The 18,490-nt window shown below is 43.3% G+C and overlaps 1 protein-coding gene across 1 annotated transcript in view; it reads left to right on the forward strand.

Annotated features, from left to right (window-relative positions):
• LOC121597070 (1-acyl-sn-glycerol-3-phosphate acyltransferase alpha-like) overlaps positions 1 to 18,490 on the forward strand; it is a 60,838-nt gene that overhangs the window by 14,448 nt on the left and 27,900 nt on the right. Inside the window, exons 2-3 of the mRNA XM_041922563.1 lie at positions 845 to 1,411; positions 16,950 to 17,065. Of these exons, the coding sequence (XP_041778497.1) occupies positions 17,006 to 17,065 (60 nt within the window). The 5' untranslated portion in view covers positions 845 to 1,411; positions 16,950 to 17,005. The remainder of the gene's footprint in view (positions 1 to 844; positions 1,412 to 16,949; positions 17,066 to 18,490) is intronic.

Genomic DNA, 18,490 nt, shown 5'->3' on the forward strand with positions numbered 1-18,490 from the left:
AAGGCAATAAAAGGGATCAGCGCGAAATAAACGGCAGCGCTTGTGTGTGTGCCCCTCCAGGGAGCAAAACCGATGAAGGCTTTCTATCGAAGGCGTCTTCGTTGGCTGTTAAAGAAATAGATGGCAGCTACTTGCTGGCAAGTTGGTTGTTAAGCTTCGGGTGTACTCGGTGGGCGGAAAGAGAATATTCTATTAGTCACACTGTGGCAGGCAAAACACATTTCATCTTGCTTAACTGTGCGCTGCCTATCAGAAGGTGTTTGTGTGTGAGAGAATGGTGGAATGTTTTCAGTGCAATAAATATAATAAATGGCCACACATCATCATCATCGCCAACGCCATTGCTCCATCGCTCCCTTTCGCTCATGGAAAAAGTCAAAGTGTGATATAGAAAGCAAAAAAAACCCAGCAGGGAAAGGGAAGCCCAAAAAATGGCCTCTTTAAGAAGAAAAATAAGAATTTAAAAGTGAAAGTGAAAAATCTCGAGCAGCGTGCAAACGTGAAAAGTGAAAAATTATTACAATCTTGCATTCTACACTTTGAATTTAATATATTGATGCCGCAAGTGGCAGTGAAGCAAGCAACCGAAGTGTGTGAATGGGACACAACGCGCTGGCTTCCAATGCTAACCGCCAGATGGAGCTACACTCCACGGTGGAGTGTCTTTGCTCCTTCTTGTCGAGATTGTCTCCATTTTTTGTTCTGCTTTCTTTTCGAAAGTGTAAAGTTTAATCCTGCTCGTTCGGCGTTTGTGTTCGTTTGTTTTAAGGCTTCGGTGCTAAGCTCCGGGCAGGCAGCTTCTTTTCAATTCTCACCGAATTTCCTCTATCTCTTACAACTCCAGATTCAGCAGTTTTTCTTGTAAGGGTGTACGTTACTGTGATCAACGCGTGTGTGTTCATGTTTACAGCAGTTGGGCGATAGAAGGGGAAAGTAGTGAGGTATCTTTTACATGAATGTATTTTTGTGTTTGTGTGTGTATAGTGTGTCACTGTAGAGTGTGTTCTGTGCAAACGCTCGCGTAACGCGCGTGTCAGTGTGATAGTGAAACAGTGTTCTGAAGGCGCAGTTTTGTCGAGGGGGGAGGTTTGTCGGCGTAATAAAAGTGCGGCCGTTATTTGTGCAAAATTTGGCCCAATATCTTCCAACCTTCGCCCGCACAAAAAAAAGCCGGCACCTCCGGTAAAAGGCAAAGAGTGAAGCAAGCGGTGGGCAACAAAAGGAAGAAAGGTGTGGTGCGGTGTGTTTAAAGTTTTGTCGCTTTTTGCGTGTTTTATCGCGTATCGTATTTCAGCGTTTTACGGCGTGAAAAGTGTACAACCAAAAGCAAAAGAGAGAGTGTGTGTATATGCTGATCCTACCCCGGCAGTTGGATTATGCACCGTGAGATAATGAAGAAACAAATTTAACGGTAAGTATCCTGGTCACGGCACCACGAAAACACAACTCTCGTTCTCTTCTGTTGCTCGGGGCAGGCTTAGCGGAGCGCTACGGCAGGGATTTGTTTTGCATGGGAGAACAAGCTGTTTGTACAGTGTAAAGTTTGTTTTAATTGTTGTGCAAAAAATCCTCCTTTCCATGTCTGTTTCCCTTTCTGCTCTGGTAACCAAGGTGCAAAGGCTAGACAATTTTGAACACAAAAAAGGAAAAAAACCCAAAGGTGGTCATCAGGTCTCCACTGCAGCATGAACGAAAGATAAATTGCAATGAAATAAAAGAAAATAGAGCGGCAGCGAACGCTGCAGCAGACCGGTGCAGATACGGTGGCTCCTGAGAAGACGCGTGGCAGGATTATAGTGTCCTGGCAAAGGATAAAACACGATGGCGATGGCTGACGGTAGGCCAGCTTATTCAGGCCAATTATGATAATTAATGAAATGTGGACGAGAGTCTACGGACTGTTTGAGAATCCTGTACAATCCTGCTCTTTTTTGCCGGTTCGTTAGTCCATAAACAAAATGAGCATATTTAAAATGGATCAAAAGAAAGGGCGGGATGTGTGGTGAACGAGCTGGCTTCACGATGCAGCAATTGGAAATATTAAATTTTATAGAACGTTCTTGGTGGACATGAACCAGGACCACGTAGGACTCCCGTTTGGCTCACAATACAATAGTGATGGAAATGAGACATAATTTGCATCCGTGCTTGATGGATTATGTATAGACTGTTATGCAGATTTGCTGATAGTTCATTGTGTTGTGCCTTGCCATCAATCGGAATGCACTTGATTTGTTCGACCATAGTGAGTTTATTAGCATGAAAATTACAGCTGATTGTGCTGAGCTATGGCAAATAGTAGCTCCAGCTGGTCGCAAAAAGGCGTGTATCCAATTTTAGACCGCAACGACTTGACCGAGCGACGCTGGGACAGAGATCCTCACTTTTGATTGGCTTGCCAGCCCTGCAGCGAGCAGTAGTTGTGCATCATCGAAATGTTTATTCTGGAGCAAAAGAAGTGACTGAAGCCGAAGAGACTGGATGCTCATGATTTGCATGTCATCAATATTTGATCGAGAACGCGCCACAGAACGGAAGCTCCGGAAGCTCATAAGCGGAATAGCATTACAATATTTTCTATGTCTGCGCAGCAAAAGACAACTCAGGAGCTTAGACTGATGAGTTTTTGTTTTATTCCATTCCGTAATGGAGAAGTTTGTTTTTTCCTTCTTCTGTGCAGTTGAAATAGAAACCAAATGTGTGCTAACACACACACAAAAGAAAGGTAAAGGTAGAACCCGTAACGAGAACTGTTCCTTTTAACTCCCATTTGCTGTGCTCCGTTCCGGATGGGAGGGGAAGGTTTTTCCGGCGTTGGTGAGTCAAGTCTTGATGAATGTCAATAAAAGTGATGAAAAGCGAGAACGCGCGGTTGTGAGGAGAGAAAAAAAAAATCGTCCGCGAAGGGAAAATGGCGCATGGAAGACACAGGGGCCGGTTGGCGTCCCACGACCAGTAAGTATGGCGTCGAACGTGACTGCGTTGTCTGATGAGCTCTGGGGTGGTGGGGGGGATGTTCTTGCAACTGCTTGCAACCTTTGAAACGCGTTGAAGGAAACAAGCCAGCATTCGACTTTTGGCATCCGGTATAGCACAAGGCGAAGATACTAGTTAGTGCGTGTCGTACGCTTTTTTCGCTCTTCCGCTCTAGCTCTAGCGTTCTTGAAAAGTGAATTTTTTTTTTGGGCGAAATAGCGTAGCAGTTTATTTGTAAGTTCATATCGGGTGGGAATTGCTACAATATTAGGAAAAATCAATTCCTCCGTCTTGTGATTCCTCGCATGCATTTTCGTTTGCTCTGCGATCGATCGATGACAGCGTCCAGACAATCAAATTTCACCACCCCCAGACATGGTTGATGGTTTCTAATAGTCCCTTGGGGAGGGAAAGGGCTTGACAAGGCCAAATGAACTAGCAGTTAGTTGTTAAATAAAAATAGAAAACCCCCAGCACACGTGATGCGTAGTTTTTGGTTACAGATGAAGCTAGAAAGGGATAAAGCAACGCGTTTTTAAAGCAAAAATAGCATAAAAGTCTTTTTGATATCCGAATTGCATACCTTGTGAGCCGAATGTGAGTCGAACAGCCTACACGTATGCAATCCGCGTTACAATAGTTTAAGCAACTAAGGCAATAAGTAAAATGTCCTTGTTGACAAAGGATTGGTATTCCTTAATTGGATGTTAAGCAGTGTTTTGCTGTTTCAAAAAGATCTTTGTAAATTATGTAACATTTTGAACGGAGCTATTGTATCTTGTGACAGACGAAATAGAAACATATTGTTATTAAAGAATAACCAATGGATTTCTATATTGTAGTATATTTGGACAGTGATCTAAACAATTTAAATGATGTAAATGTTGTGGGTATGTTTTAGTGTTGGGAATTTCGTTAAAAAAAAGGAACGGAACGGAACTAGTTCATTTTTAAAAAAGAACGGAACGTGAACCTGGGGTGCAAAAGTACCGACCCACAGCTTAGAAGCCAAACTGTCATCCGGGGGGGGGGGGGGGGGGGGGGGGGGGTATTAAGCATGCATTTATTATCTAGTATTTTTTAACTTATCAGATGCGACGACCATTTTCGGCGAAAGCCTTCCTGTACCACTAATAAGCTTGGCTATCAGTAACTTAAATTCCCATAGCAGGATAATCATCCCAGTGTATGGGGGCACGATCCATTCGAGGCTTTTACCCATGCCGATGTTATTGAGTGGTACGAGTTGACGATTGTATCACGAGATTGACTAATTATTTGAATTTCACTTACTATTTAAAACAAATATTTTTTTTTCACATAAATCGTTTACACGGCACTCAAACGGTTGTCGAATGGAACAGAATGCTTCAAATCGAATGGCTAAATATTGGAATCATGCCGAGTGCCAAGATCAAGTGGATATCGTGGCATAAAACATAAATACATCTTTTCCAACCCGTTCTGCCATATGAGTACAGATTTAAATTCAATAAATATTATTTGTCTAGTTAAGATAAGCTAAATTATAACAAAAAGTATAATAGATGTTACAAATGTAGGATGGGTGACGAATGAACCACCCTGTGGTTCGTGATGACAGCTCAGATGAGAGCGGCGTGACTCGATTAACCGGGAGGACCGGAGAACGGACAGCGGATGCGGACAGTCGCACACGGGGACTGAATTGAAACACACATATGAAGAACTAAAACATTTTTGTGATTTTTGAACACTCTGAATAAAGCACTCTTTTCTCTTTAATCCTACACAAATTGCACCATAATACCAAATGCAACACCATTTTTGGTTTCGCTTATCACGATTTTTATAAACGATACGCGACGAAGTGCTATGAATATTCCTGTAAGCATTGGAGAGTGCACAGGCAACACATACTGTGTGCGAGAAAGAGTGAACAGTTATCTTGCATGCAGCAAGCAACAGCCGGACAAAGCCGGTTTTTTCAAAGAACGGAACGCACGAACGATAGCACCTTGCTAACAATATTGAGACGGCAAAGACCGGAACGGAGTGAACGGAAAGAACGAATTGAACGGAACGGAATGAACGGAAAGAACGAAATGAACGGAACGGAACGGAACGGAATGAACGGAATGAACGGAATGAACGGAATGAACGGAATGAACGGAACGGAACGGAATGAACGGAAAGAACGGAATGAACGGAACGGAACGATTTTGTATAAAGGATCGGAACGGAACGGCCTACATAAAGAACGGAACTTTTTTACTAGGTTCGGACCGGAACGGCCAACACTAGTATGTTCGTCTATATTTGTTATTGATGCAGATAAAGCATAGTACCACTAATTCTCTAACCATGTCAGCAAGACAATTTTGGACGAAAGACATACTTACACACAATTAGTGTGCCTCGAAACAATCAATAAGATAAGTAATTGTGCCTTCTTTTGCTATGAGCACAATAAAAAGTACAAACATATCTGTTGTACTTTTATTCCAAGACGCTGTTGCTGTTACTACTGCTGCAATCTCTTACTTACACATTTTTATAGCACTTCAGCCCTTCTTGCTGCGGCGTGAGCACTCCCGAGGATGCAAAAGTTTAATGACCGGTGCTCGTTTAGTGCCCAATTTATGAAGGCCAGTCAGACACAGCACAAAATGTCATAATTTGCGCAGCTACGCTAGAAGAACTAGAGCCAATTTTTATGCGGGAGCTAACTTTGGGTTTTTTGGGGGCTTGTGGGTGAGCCCCCTTTTTGTTGTGAATTAAAAACGTGGCCGGTGCGTAAAGGTTAAGGCTTAAATTAAGTTTGCACACCGTATCATGTCATGGATAAAGGACAAAAAAAACTCACAAAAATATAAAGCAAGAACATACCCGAGTACAGGTTGTTTTCGTAGTAAGAATTCGACCTTCGCCAATCACCACGAACCAACGAAAAAGGATAAAGCCCTGTGTCTGCAGCTTATCCTAAGGTTATTCCGTTGACACTCACGTACTTTGTTTATGTGTTGCCATACTTGCGACGTGGCCATCGGGTCATGCTCGTAAACATGGTGACTGGAGGATAGATCCCGTCCGCAATAAGTACGCAACCCTACTTTTTACAATAACAATGTGACGTCTACTTTCCCGCTGTTGATGAGAAGCTTTCGGGAACTATTTCGGCAGGCCAGCAGGGCACTGGAACCTTTTCCTCCGATTTTATGTCTCAAGTTGGACGTTTGGGAAGATTTGAGGTCGCTTCACTGTTTCCCAAATCTTTGTACCTCTTGTGCACCGTACAGCGGAAACGAGTTTCGCCAGCCCGATCCCCTTTACACTCGGGGGCCAATAAAGCAGCTCAACCTGCAATCGTAAATCAAACCGTTAACACGTTCCTGGCACGTGTGTCCTTAGAGCATGAGAGGCGTTTTTTTTCTTCTTTTGGAATGGTTGGTTTCCCTTGTTTTGGTTGGCTTCAAACAACATACGGGAGCAAGATGTAGGCTTTAACCAGTGCCAGCTTTATGACCTTGCTAGGACCTGAATCTGGTGGTGCTAAAGCTGGTGCAGGCCGGAAGTAACCCGTAAACAATACGGTTCCGTTCCATGTAGCGTCGTGTCTGCGTTTTTTGTGTGTACCATGTATCCTTTTCAAGGGCTGGTTTTGTTGCCCTTTCTTTCCCTCCGTACAGTGTATCCTGGTGAAGCGGTGTACAGATAAGGCACGATGAAAAGAATTATGTCTTTTCTTTGGTAAGAGAGGGAAACGCAACGGAAATGAATGCTTATGTTGTGGGCGATAGAGACGCTAGACGTGTTAGTTTCTTCGATGCTGAAAGAAAGGCTTCTAGAAAGCTTGAATAGATGTCAAACTATACAAATATCAAAATTGGGATCGTTTTGTACTGCAAGTTGCATACTTTTAGACGATTATTTGCATTGCAAAGTATTAAGTATGCAATCTGAATGACAAACCTCAAAATTATCTCAGAAAATCAGATGTCCTATGTCCTCGAAGCCCGAAATAACCAGTCTACAGGTTAGTGTGAGTAGTTCGTACCATTATTACGCTCCCATTTGACCCTCTCATCCTTACGCATTGACCGTTTTTTGGTACGTCTTTTGGCACGCTCGTATCACTCTCACCCGTGCCTACGATCCGATCAGGATGCCGGAAGGTGCTTTCGGCTGCCAATCAAACGCCCATATGTCATAGGAAATTATGTCCTAATTGCATGTAAATGTAACATAACATCTACACCAGCAGCGTCCCGGTTGCGTGCGAAGGTTCCGGAACCGCGCGCACTTCACCCTTGGCAGCCCGCGGGGTATTAATGCGAAACGAAGAAGGTTGAACACAAAACGCCCACACGAGCAGAAGTGGATTATGGGCGGGTGGGTGTGTGTGCTCCCGTTTTTGCAAAAAGTTAAGAGTGTCGGAAAACGGATGTTTTGTTGTGGATTTCTTTTCTTGGAAGGGTGTAGCGCAGCGTTCGAAGCATCGGTTCATTTAATTACCACAAACTATAGCAGGGAAATTTGAGCACAGGCGAGAGAAAGAGATGAAAAAAAGTGTGCTTCTTGGGATTGCATGATGAGGGAGAGATGTTTGGTCGGGGAAAAATGGTGCAGCAGAAGGTGTGCCACTTACAGCAGCCTCATTGGTGGCTGGCAACAGATGGTCTTATTATTATATTATTTACTGTTTCTTTCTCGTTCAAAGACAAGAAAATGCGTTGGAACGGAAGGTAGGACGGTCTTAAATTTATCTACAAGTGCTAAGTAAACATAGGGCGGATATTGTAGAAGGAAGAACAAAGGTGTTGTGTAACGATTGTAATAACGATAATCTACAACGAAGGCTCAGCTGTTTCTTGAAAATAATATAGTGTTGGAATGTTTCTTTGATATGGGGTAATTAAAATACACATGGGGAAGACACATATACAAGAGACATATAACAAAAGAGGTGTACTTGTGCGAGTATCAGTTTTTAGGTAATCAATGGTGCAGAACCTGTGATTTCGGGGACTCTTCTGTTCGACAATACAGCGGTGGAATGCGTTTGCGGTGTAAAACGCCTGAAAGTATGCACTAAATTTCGTTTTGATGTAGTGTGTTTCGTGTTTATTGTTAATTTACCCTGATTCAATCAAAGTTAGAAGATGAGTTGATATTTATTATCTTTTATAAAAGCAACAAAACAATGAAAAAAATTTTAAATGTACCTGTACCTTTAAATTATCTGCGTTACTATTAGATGGAGGATGAATTGCATACTGTCAGGCGAATTTTATGAATGTGCCAATCGAGCAAAAAGACAAAGAACTTTTATTTTTAACAGAAAAAATAGCATTTGGAACCATTTATATCCTTACATATACTATGTTGAACCACCTACACTATATGTCTTAGCTTTCATGCTAAAACCGGTATAAATGTATAAATTACACGAATGACGAATGATTCAACCAACTTATCTTCTTGCAAGGGTATGAGGCAAAAGTTTGCAAACTGTCGCGACATCCATGGTCCATGAGAAAAGAAGTTTGGCGACAGTAAACATGTATATATTTCCTGCCATTTCAATTCGGTATTATTTTTGTTATTTATAGTGTGAGCGTTTCTGACAAATGCGTTCTCAAGTTATCCCTAAGTATAGTTTCTATCAGATAGGTTTAGTGATGAAACGATAGAAAATGCGCTCTTGAAAATAAATTACTGCCAATTTATTAAATATGTCAACAAGAGAGATAATTTAGAAATAAAATCATGTCTTGGAAGTGTATTCATTTGTTGTAACAAAATATGTTATTGGTGATAACTAAACCTCGATAAAGGCAGATTGCCAGCGTCTCCAGCTTAACCTGGGCTTAACTTAACGTAACTTAAAATGTAACGTAGCATAACTTTTTGGATCATAAATACTGTTTTAATTAGTACAAACACGTTCGACGCATGTTATTTGCTGTGTTTGTGTGTGTGTGTTTTGCATACAACTTTCTTGTTCAACAAAACAAACAAACATGGCTTTAGCCAATACTGTCGTACCATTCGGAGCGCGTTACACTATACGCAAGCAGGCCTACTTTATACCCGAAACAACTTGCAGCCCCCTTTGCTAAGATGCAAATAAAAGTCTCCTTTGGGAGACGAACCTTACCTCGAGCGCCCCAACAATGATTCGTATTTCACCTCAGCGCGGGAACCCGGGCAGAGCATTCCCGTTATGCAAATCAGTATCGATTTTCAATTCCAAATCTAAGTCAAATTGAAGCCTCCCCTATTTTTCTGACCCTCAAAAGCGGTAGCGCAAAAAAGGCAACGTCTAGTAGAAGCTTCTGTCTCTCTGTGTTGGTAGGGAGTGTAGCTTTAAGACGTCGCTTTGAAAACTTACCACCAACGAAGCAGTAGTTCGACAGCCGGGTAGAGCTCCACAGCACAGCGAGTGGCAAGGTTTTGATAAAGAAACATTGCCATTCGGTCGGTCGGATAAGGCTATTTTTGCTCGCGTGTAGGCATTTCATGGCGATGCCCACGAAGGGGACAGCTCCCAAAGTACCGCCCGTGTCCGTGCGTGGTTTCGTCTCGAAGAGGCGGCAGAAAATGCAATCCATTTCCACCCCTCTGCCAGCCATTTGAAAGATGGCGCTCTGCTGGAACGATATGATGCTGGGTATGAAGGGCGAAGAAAGCAATTGCAACCGATGGAATGGGCAGCTTCCCTACGCTACTAATAAAAGGGCGAAGCAAATATTTTGCACCCAGAGTTTTTCACTTCAATTGTACTTCGGGGGTTTTATGAGAAATGCTCTCACGTCCAAGAAAGTGGTCGTTGCGAGGCCCAACACCTCCCCTTCTTGGTTGCCGAAAATCTAAAGGTTATTGGTTCCGAAGGGGCAGCTTTTAAAGTTTATGTTTATTCGCTTTTTTCCCCCTACCTTAGTTTCCTGTCGGGCAAGTCGTCGGGCGAGACAATAAAAAATGCCCGCCACAAAACACTGCTGCTGCTCCCTGAGGACTGGGACAAATGTGTTGTGTGGCGGCAAATCAGCAACAGCCGGTGCATGTTTGGTAGTGATAAAGTTGAAAGTGAATTTTATTCGATAGCAACCGCGCTCACCAAGTAGCGCCACTGGGGAGCAATTTCTTCTGGCGGAAAACCAGGCACTCCAGCTTAGCTTTTGGAAGGAATCACATACAACATACAACTAGTAGTCTCAAGAAACGGAACGACACATCACACCCTGTCCTGTGCTTGTTGGTGGCTAATTTTTGCCACATTTGTCTTTGGGTGACTTCTTCCTGTTTGTCTTTACGATCAGCAGGAATAAAACGTACTTCCTTTCGGGCGGTTGTTGTCGTACAACCGGTACTTGTAGGTATCGTCTTGCGCGAGCCAAACGGATGGACTGCTTTGAAGCGAATTTGAATATTTGCAATAAAATGTATCCGACCGTTTTCGCTGCAAAAGTCGCTTGTTGCCGAGAGCGCCAGAACGGTCCGATGTAAGCACAGCTCGGTCAGCTGGCAGTAGCAACTGCCTGGTCAATGGATATTCTGGACTGCTGAATGCTCCCGCTGCGAAAGATAGGACAAAGGACCGGAAAATTATGTATATTTGCTTTTACCTTATCGCACTGTTTTCATAAATATTAAACTAGAATTTATTGGAGCGTTTTCAGCGCTGACGTACTGAGAGCACAGCCCGGGCGAGTGGGTTCAGCTTTCAGGTTCGGCTAACGGTGGGCTAATGGAAGCACTGTTGGTGGTCAACTCGCGCGCGCGAATCGTCGGCTACGGAAGGGGCAAATCGCTGCAGAGTAATTATTGGAAAAATATAGCATCGTGCAATGGGCAAAGTGGAATATTTTGTGTTGCAGTCAAATTAGACACTGGTAAGGGTGCTTTTTGAAGCAGCGAAATGTTTAATTAATGGAAAGTTATTTAGTATTTTTTTTGGAAATGTAGGAGAATATTCTGTTTTGGTGCTATTTAGTGTAGTTTCCATTTGAAGTTCTGATGTTTGATATTTTGATGTTTCAGTGTAAGTTATGTTTGATTTATCTTTTTTTTTATTCAAAAGAGGCGGTATAAATTTTCTGAAAAATTAGAAGGTCTGAAAAAGTCGTTATAAATTTTAAATTTTCTAACAAACGTTATACAACATCTATAATAAATGTTCAATTGTTATGATTAAATCATTTAAAGTGATGATGTTTCTCGTTAAATTTGTCAAAACAATTAAAATTTTGCTTTATTAAAGGAATTAGTTTACTTAATTACCATGAACGTGAAGGCTTTACCACATCAACAAGGAAAAATGTATAATTTTGGCCTTACTCTCCTTTTTTTGTCACTAAACTTTTAAAACACAATCTATTTCCTTACATCTCGAGTTGTTCTAGAGTTTTCGGAACGCCTAAATGTATGCAATGCAGATTTTTGTTATTTCAGATATTAAGGCAACTAATTCAAAAAAATAACAAAAACCGGAGCTGCATAAATTTGGGCGCTCGTAAGACTCAGAACACGAGAACAAATTCTTCACACATTATTGCCAACAAGTTTTGACCAGTTTTGCGTTCATAAATTTCCTCCACTAACATCTCACTGTGTGCAGCAGTCGATTCTGGCCGGCATGTTAACATGTTGCAGTTTTGATCGCGCACCGTAGCCCGCGTCCATAGCAGGGTCGATGCAAAACGGGTGAATGGGTGCGCTTTCAGCCGGTTCCATTCAGCCATGCATAACCGCTCGTTTGCTTCCTTTTAATGTAGTTTGCCCAAGGACATTGCGTTATTGGCATCGGCGGCGGTTTGAAAGAGCTCGTAGATGAAATGCGTGTGGGGGGAAGCGGTTAAGACTGGCAGTCGGTTCAGACGAGACGATGAGTTCGGTCGAGTTCATTGGTGCCGTGCATTGCTGGGAACGTGCAACGTGTTTCATATTTGTTCTTTCAATTGAATCTTTAGAGCTTTTATTTTAACTACTAACATACGTAGACGTACGTTGGCATACTCCTTCGAACGTAGGACGTAGCCCAGGTAGCCAGGCTTAAAACCCCGTAGGGCTAACGTCATCTCGATCCGTTGGCAGAAAAGCCGTAACGTCAAGTTCATTACACTGTCGAACAAAAAGGAGAGAAAAAGGAATCGCGGGTACAGCTACCGAGCAAGAGAACGCGACGGTGTTTGTCGCACTTTAATACAATAAATCTTTCACGTTTTCCACCATTTTTAGGACAGTGTCAAACGGGTGGATGGAGGCGGCATTCAGGATGGGATAGTAATTTTCCGCCTTTCGACACCGTCAGTGGCGTGGAGCCCGACACCATCCAGTGAGAGGCCTCTTAATTAACAATAATTTAGGAAGTATCACCCAAATGGAAAGTCAGCCGGAATGGGAGCCTAGAAACAGTTTCCAGTTGCTCCAGCTTCGCGCCGCACCAGGCAAATGGTACGAACGATGGTGCGTGTTTCGGATGCTTGGGATGGTTGGAGCTCGTTGTGCTTCAATGACCATTAAGATCATCTACAAACGATAAGCATGGCGCGTCTTCGTGTCACCGAATCACCGAACAGGCTTTAAAGTGTTGGAGGTTTTGCGCCTGCCAATAGGCAAAAGGCACATTCACTCGCCCGATGGTGTAGCGCCTGCCAATAGGCAACGCTTTCACTCCCCAACGGACCCGCTGACGATGATGATGGCGCGGTAGAGGTTAGCATCGAACCGTGACTCGTGCCGCCTGCCTGGATCAGTGGTGGAATTTTGGGGTAGATTTCTTTAAGGTTTAAATTGGGAGGAAAATTTTTAATGGTTCAATATAACGCCGGCATTTTTGGGGGAACGATTGGGAGGTTGGATCGGTCGGATCATCTTGTTTCTGTCACTGCCGCGCGATGGTGGAATTAAACGGCTGTGGAATGTTTGTGGGGGGCCCCGGGATTGAAGGCACAGTCACGGTTCACGCCAGCATGAAAGAAGGATCCATTGAAAGCCGTGTTTGGCAAGAGGTTAGCATTGTTTGGTAGCACCAATCCACGAAATTTCTGACGCTGGTTTTGCAAGCAGAGTGCGGCGTAGTGTCGTTGTTTCTCGCTTTCGGTCGTGGCTTTTTGAATCGAAAATAGATAGCAAATTGGTTCGCTGTCTGCACCAATTCGGGTGTACAGGCGTTTCACATCTAGAAGCTGCCGTATTCTCTAGGAAGCATTTTAAAGTTTGACCATTATCGGATATGATGCTCTGTGTGTATGCGCGCGTGTGCTCTAGCGGTATGGGCGTGGAGGTAAATTGAATTTCGTGGCAAATGTATTTAAGAAATAAAGCTAAACATCTCACAACGCATCAACCCCTCGGTAGGATAATGCGGTAGCACTTGGGATATTTTTTGGGGAGGGAGAAGCACTTTACTCCACGTTAATGTGTTCCTGGAGCTCCAAAATGGTACAGTTTAGGTCGTTTGCCGTTGTTTGGGAAGTTGTGCTAAATACGGCTGCCGCATGGCCGTTTGGATCTGTTATCGGTTTAGCGTAATCCTAACCATGATCAAACACACTCAGGAAAAAAGGCCTTATGTTCATGAAGTTTCATGTTTTTATCACTTCAATGCCCCAAAATACCACATCTGGCTGGGAATCAATCGTCAAACGGGAAGTGATATCGGCGGGAAGTTCCCCAAATTGTGTAGAAAACCCGTTGGGAGCTCTCCCCCGGGGGAATAGTCAGTTTTTCGCAATTTAATTAATTCTATTACTCTCAGCACAACTTCCCCGGCAAGCTTTGCTGTTTGGTTCGATTGCGCGTGGATGAAGTTTCTCCAATATTTTGCTAACAATTCTTACATCCCCGAAAGGTAATGTGTGTTGGAGATGTGTGTCTGCAGGCAAACCTCCCCCCGAATGTGGAATGAAAACTTGGAGCACCGAAATAATACAGAGGGTCCAATGAGTGTCTGTGTGTTGATGATGATGATGTTCCGGCCTCTCAATGTCAGTGATATGTTTACGAGCTATTTGAACGAGCCTCCCTGTCCCGAGAATCGAGAATCGAACAAATATTGACTCATCCTCGCGCATAATCGACATTTGGCAATATTCCAAACCCTGCAAGGGAAAGGGCCAGGGAGGAGAGCTGATGGACCATTCCGATGATGAGATCTCAATGCCGGGTTTCTGCTGTTGCCCTTTACGGTGCTGCTGCTGCTGATGATGATGATGTGGGCTGTGCTGTTGTTCGGGGTTTTTGGATTCGTAAATGTAACGCCTGGTGCGGTTTGTTGTTGGTTCTGTTTGGGGAGGAATCGTTTAGGACGCAATGGATGAGGAGGACGATATTGGAATGTTTGCTAATGCATGACGCATGGAACTCCAGCAACCCCAACAGAATGAGAGCCCACCGAGCGAATCAAAATAGGCAAATAGGTGAAAGGATGCTTGAAATTTTCACACCTTTGTGTAAAGATTCTACTTGTCAGTGCAGTGGTATGTGAGGACCATCAGCAAACAACTCCAACCAAACACCAACGATCACGCCCAGGATGCAGGAGCGCGCTCGTGTAAGTGGTGGCACAAAAGTTTGCTCCATTTCGTTAGAGTTGATTTTCATAAGCCGGTGGGTTTGGATCGGGTAGTGGGGAAGAATTTACCGCCGCATATCACAAAAGTCCTGCTCGCATCTCGACTGGCGTCAACTGAACCGTTCCCTGCGGTGCCAAGGTGCGGTGTTGGGGTTTTATCGAGCGTTTGATTAGTTAAATAAATATCGAACCATTTACGTCCTTCGCTGTACGCAGTTTGGCTCCCTCGTTCCCTTGAGCATCCTCAATATGTGTTTCTGGCTTTTGATTGGCTTCATGTCCTTCGCAGTGCGCGAGATGTGTCTTTGGTATGTCGCAATGACGTTCCCACCCCGAGGATGGTAGGATCTAAGTGTTGAGGTCAGCATTAAATTGAAACCAAGCTTGACCGTTGACGGTTAGGGGTTTTGCATTGCAGCAACCTAACTGTAGATGTAGATGGGAAGTGTAGTGTAGTGATGGGAAAATGAAGTTTTCCTCGGAATTGATTCCGGATAGTTCAGAAGATTTCTGGAATCGATTCCGGATAGTAGGTCCAGAATCAGTATCCGGAATTAGTTCCTGAATCGGCTCCGGAACCGGAATTAGCTCCGGATTTGGCTCCGGAATTATAATTGGTTCCGGAATCAGAATCGGTTCCGGAATCGAAATTGGCTCCGAAATCAGAATTGGATTCGAAATGGGAGTCGCTTTTGGCATCTCCTTGAGAATAGACGATTGGATTACTTGTAAACGATTCATTCTCATGGAGATTCCCGGACTGATTTTGCTACTGAAACTTCTCATTGCTATTCAAGAACTGATTCTCATTGTGGCAGAGCTAATTGCAATTCTGAGGTCAATTCAGATTCTGTTACCGGAACAAATTTCCATCCTTAGGTCGATTCCGATTCTGGAACCGATTCTGATTCCGGAGCCGATTCTGATTACGTAACCTATTCCGATTCCGGAATCAGCTCTGGATTAAACTCTGGAATTGGCTCTGGATTTGATTCCGGATACAGAAATGGAATCGGTTAGGTTCGATTCCGAGCTCACTAGTAGAGACAAATCGATCTGTTTCGTCGGAATTTGTGGAACCTGGAAAGGCTTTCTTGGAAGACAGAAACAGCTGTGTCGGTAAAAGCTTGTGATGGATTTGGGGTTTTGCATTTTTACCCATTGCAGCGAATGGATGTGGAGGGACCAACCCGTCCTGAATGGCTATCCATTTCATTGGTTCGATACATTGCTGTATCTCTTCTGGGGGGCTCTCTTGAGGGTTTTGGTTTGTGTCCAGGGAGTCAAAAAAAAAAATTATGATGTCCAAAAGGGATGTCCATTTTCTGTTCTTTTCCGTCCGAAAATGTACCAATACAAACGATCATTGCATCCATGCGACATACACATTCATAATTGATGAGCAACCACCACCGGCTGGTGATGACGTGTGCTTTGCGCCTGTTTCGGAAGATTCGACCCTTGCAGCGTTGCATCGTTTCTAATAACGTTTCAATGACAAACGATGGATTGCATAATTTATCCACTAATTTGGACGAGGGAAGTTGCCAGCCATGTGTTTTTGGACCCCTTTTAGGGAGGTTATCATGGTCACGCCATTTCATCATTAGCTTCCTTAGTAGAGTGAATAGTAAAGCGAGTGATACTTGTATGAAAAATATGTTTTAATCGAGTCATACGCACTCATTGTCAAGGGTTGAGTCCAGTTTGTTGTTATTTTTTTAGTTCTTCATACTATTTGCCTCTGTGTGTATATATTTTGATGACTCGTTTATCATAACCATGATGCTTCTTTTATCCTCGTTTCCCGATTTCACATGGGGCACAAAAATTACACTCCTATCATAACACAAACTCAATCAAACATCAATGTTTTTGCATCAAGTGCGGCCCCCCTTTTTCTATTGCAAAAACACACGCACAATCCCACATGATGGTCGGTTATGGCGTTATGGCACAACTGTTCTGCTGCACGGGCGGTTAGATGGATTGGATCGGTGAGGCAAGCGAAAAACAAGCACACAAGAGTGCTTGGACACACCAAATCCAATCATAGCTGGCTTAGTTGCTATGTAGAGCTCGGTCGTGAGATGCACGTGATGCCTGCGGGGGTTTCGGTTTCGGTAGTAAATCACAACAATTTGATCAGGAATGTATGAGCGGAAAAAGTGTCACATTCGCTGTGGTAAAGTAAAGTGGAGAAGGTCAAGGAAAAAAAAACACATGGACAGTAAAACAAAATAAATATGTTTTCGCTATTGGGAGAGTACAACAAGTTTTCCTAGGGAAGGCTCTAGGGAACGGTGGTAATAGTTCCGGGCATAGAACAAAGTGTAGAATAATGTTCTCCAACACACCAACAGCACTAAATAATTCACGTGTTTTATACGCTTTTTTGTTCATTCATCCCGGACAGGTTCCACTAACAGGCTGGCGAACCGACCGACACCATCGACCACAGCCCGGGACGCAATGCTGGGCAAGCTGAAAATGGCGGACAAGCAGAAGTACTCGGCACAGGAGACGATACAGGTGAGAATAATTAATGGGTGGTGTATTAATTTAAACAAGCTACAGTGAACTAGAAAGAGGAACCGGGGTGCCGAGGACTGTAACGCACGCATATAATAATCCTGTCGTTCCCAAGCTATCATTTATCCACCTCCACCTTCGCTTGATTTGTGTGAGAGTGTGAGAGGTCAATTCATCCCATGACAGAGCGGTAGATCTGCCAGGAATCTCCCATTCGCTCCCAACTCGAACCGAGCAATTGAACCGACGAATATTAAATAGCAAACAAATGGAAACAGCGCTATTGAATTCAAATGGTGGGGTCAATTTACAAATCACCTCATCAGTTGGTTCGCCTTCTGTCAACAAACGACGTTGATGAAGGTTGACGGTGAATTGAAATTGTAAATTAATTATCCGAAAATGATTCATCTCGGTTTTTGCATTCCCATGTTGGGGAGTGGGGCAAAAAGGACTCCTGATGGTGAGAGGGTAGAAGCTCAGAAAGAGGGGCGCTTCTTTATATAAACAGAGTCGATTTTTCCCTTCCCGATTGTCCAATTGGCATTATTGACATTTACTGGCAGGAAAGGTAATTTCGCCCTTGAGTGCATTTAATGGGGGACTATAATTTCATATTTACTTTCAATAAGCTGTATCGAAGCGAAGGTGCATGTTTGCTGCTGATAGAGTCAGGACTTCTGTGCACAGGAAACTGGAACAGGAATAGAATCGTTGAAGGCAAAGATAAACAGTGCAGTGCTCTGAGACGATGTCTGCATTGTAATAGAGTATTTTGCTGGAGTTGCAAGTTCGAACTGTTAGAAAGACGCACAGGTGGCATTTTTGTCCACAAGCGAACTAAGAGCTTTGTATTAGAGGTTATTTTAGCAATTTAGCTTAGCTACAAACTAAGAATGTCTGTAATAAGGATTGCATACTTTTAGGCTAATATAGCTGTAATGGTTACTTGGTGTATAAGAACGCTCAAATCTATGCATTTGACAAAACAAACAGTGCTTGTTTGAACCTTATTTGCCTGCTTACTGGACTCCATTTAACAAGGTTTGTCGCATGCACATTCTTGAGATGAACGTTTTGCTGCACTATCTGCAGCATTGCGTTTCTACTTCCGAAACGATTGGACTGCTGTAGCCTGTTGTAGCGAAACGATTGGACTGCTGTTGCCAAGTGTATAATTGCATTCTCTCCTACCGAAGAATTCGTGATCTGTTGGTTTTTCATTTCAATCCCTACAAAGAACAACGTTCCAGAGCTTTCCCGAACAGAAGTAAGGAAATGGATGGGATTTGTTCTTCTAGCCTTTTCCTCTCTTCTAGCCACCTACATTTCACTTGACATTCAAACCTGTACCGGCAGTGAGCGAGTTTTGGGACACTCAAAAACTAACCTATTGCAGAGTTGGAGACTCCATATACTCTGTTT

Source organism: Anopheles merus, chromosome 3R (genome assembly GCF_017562075.2).
Source record: "Anopheles merus strain MAF chromosome 3R, AmerM5.1, whole genome shotgun sequence".
Classification (NCBI taxonomy): domain Eukaryota; kingdom Metazoa; phylum Arthropoda; class Insecta; order Diptera; family Culicidae; genus Anopheles; species Anopheles merus.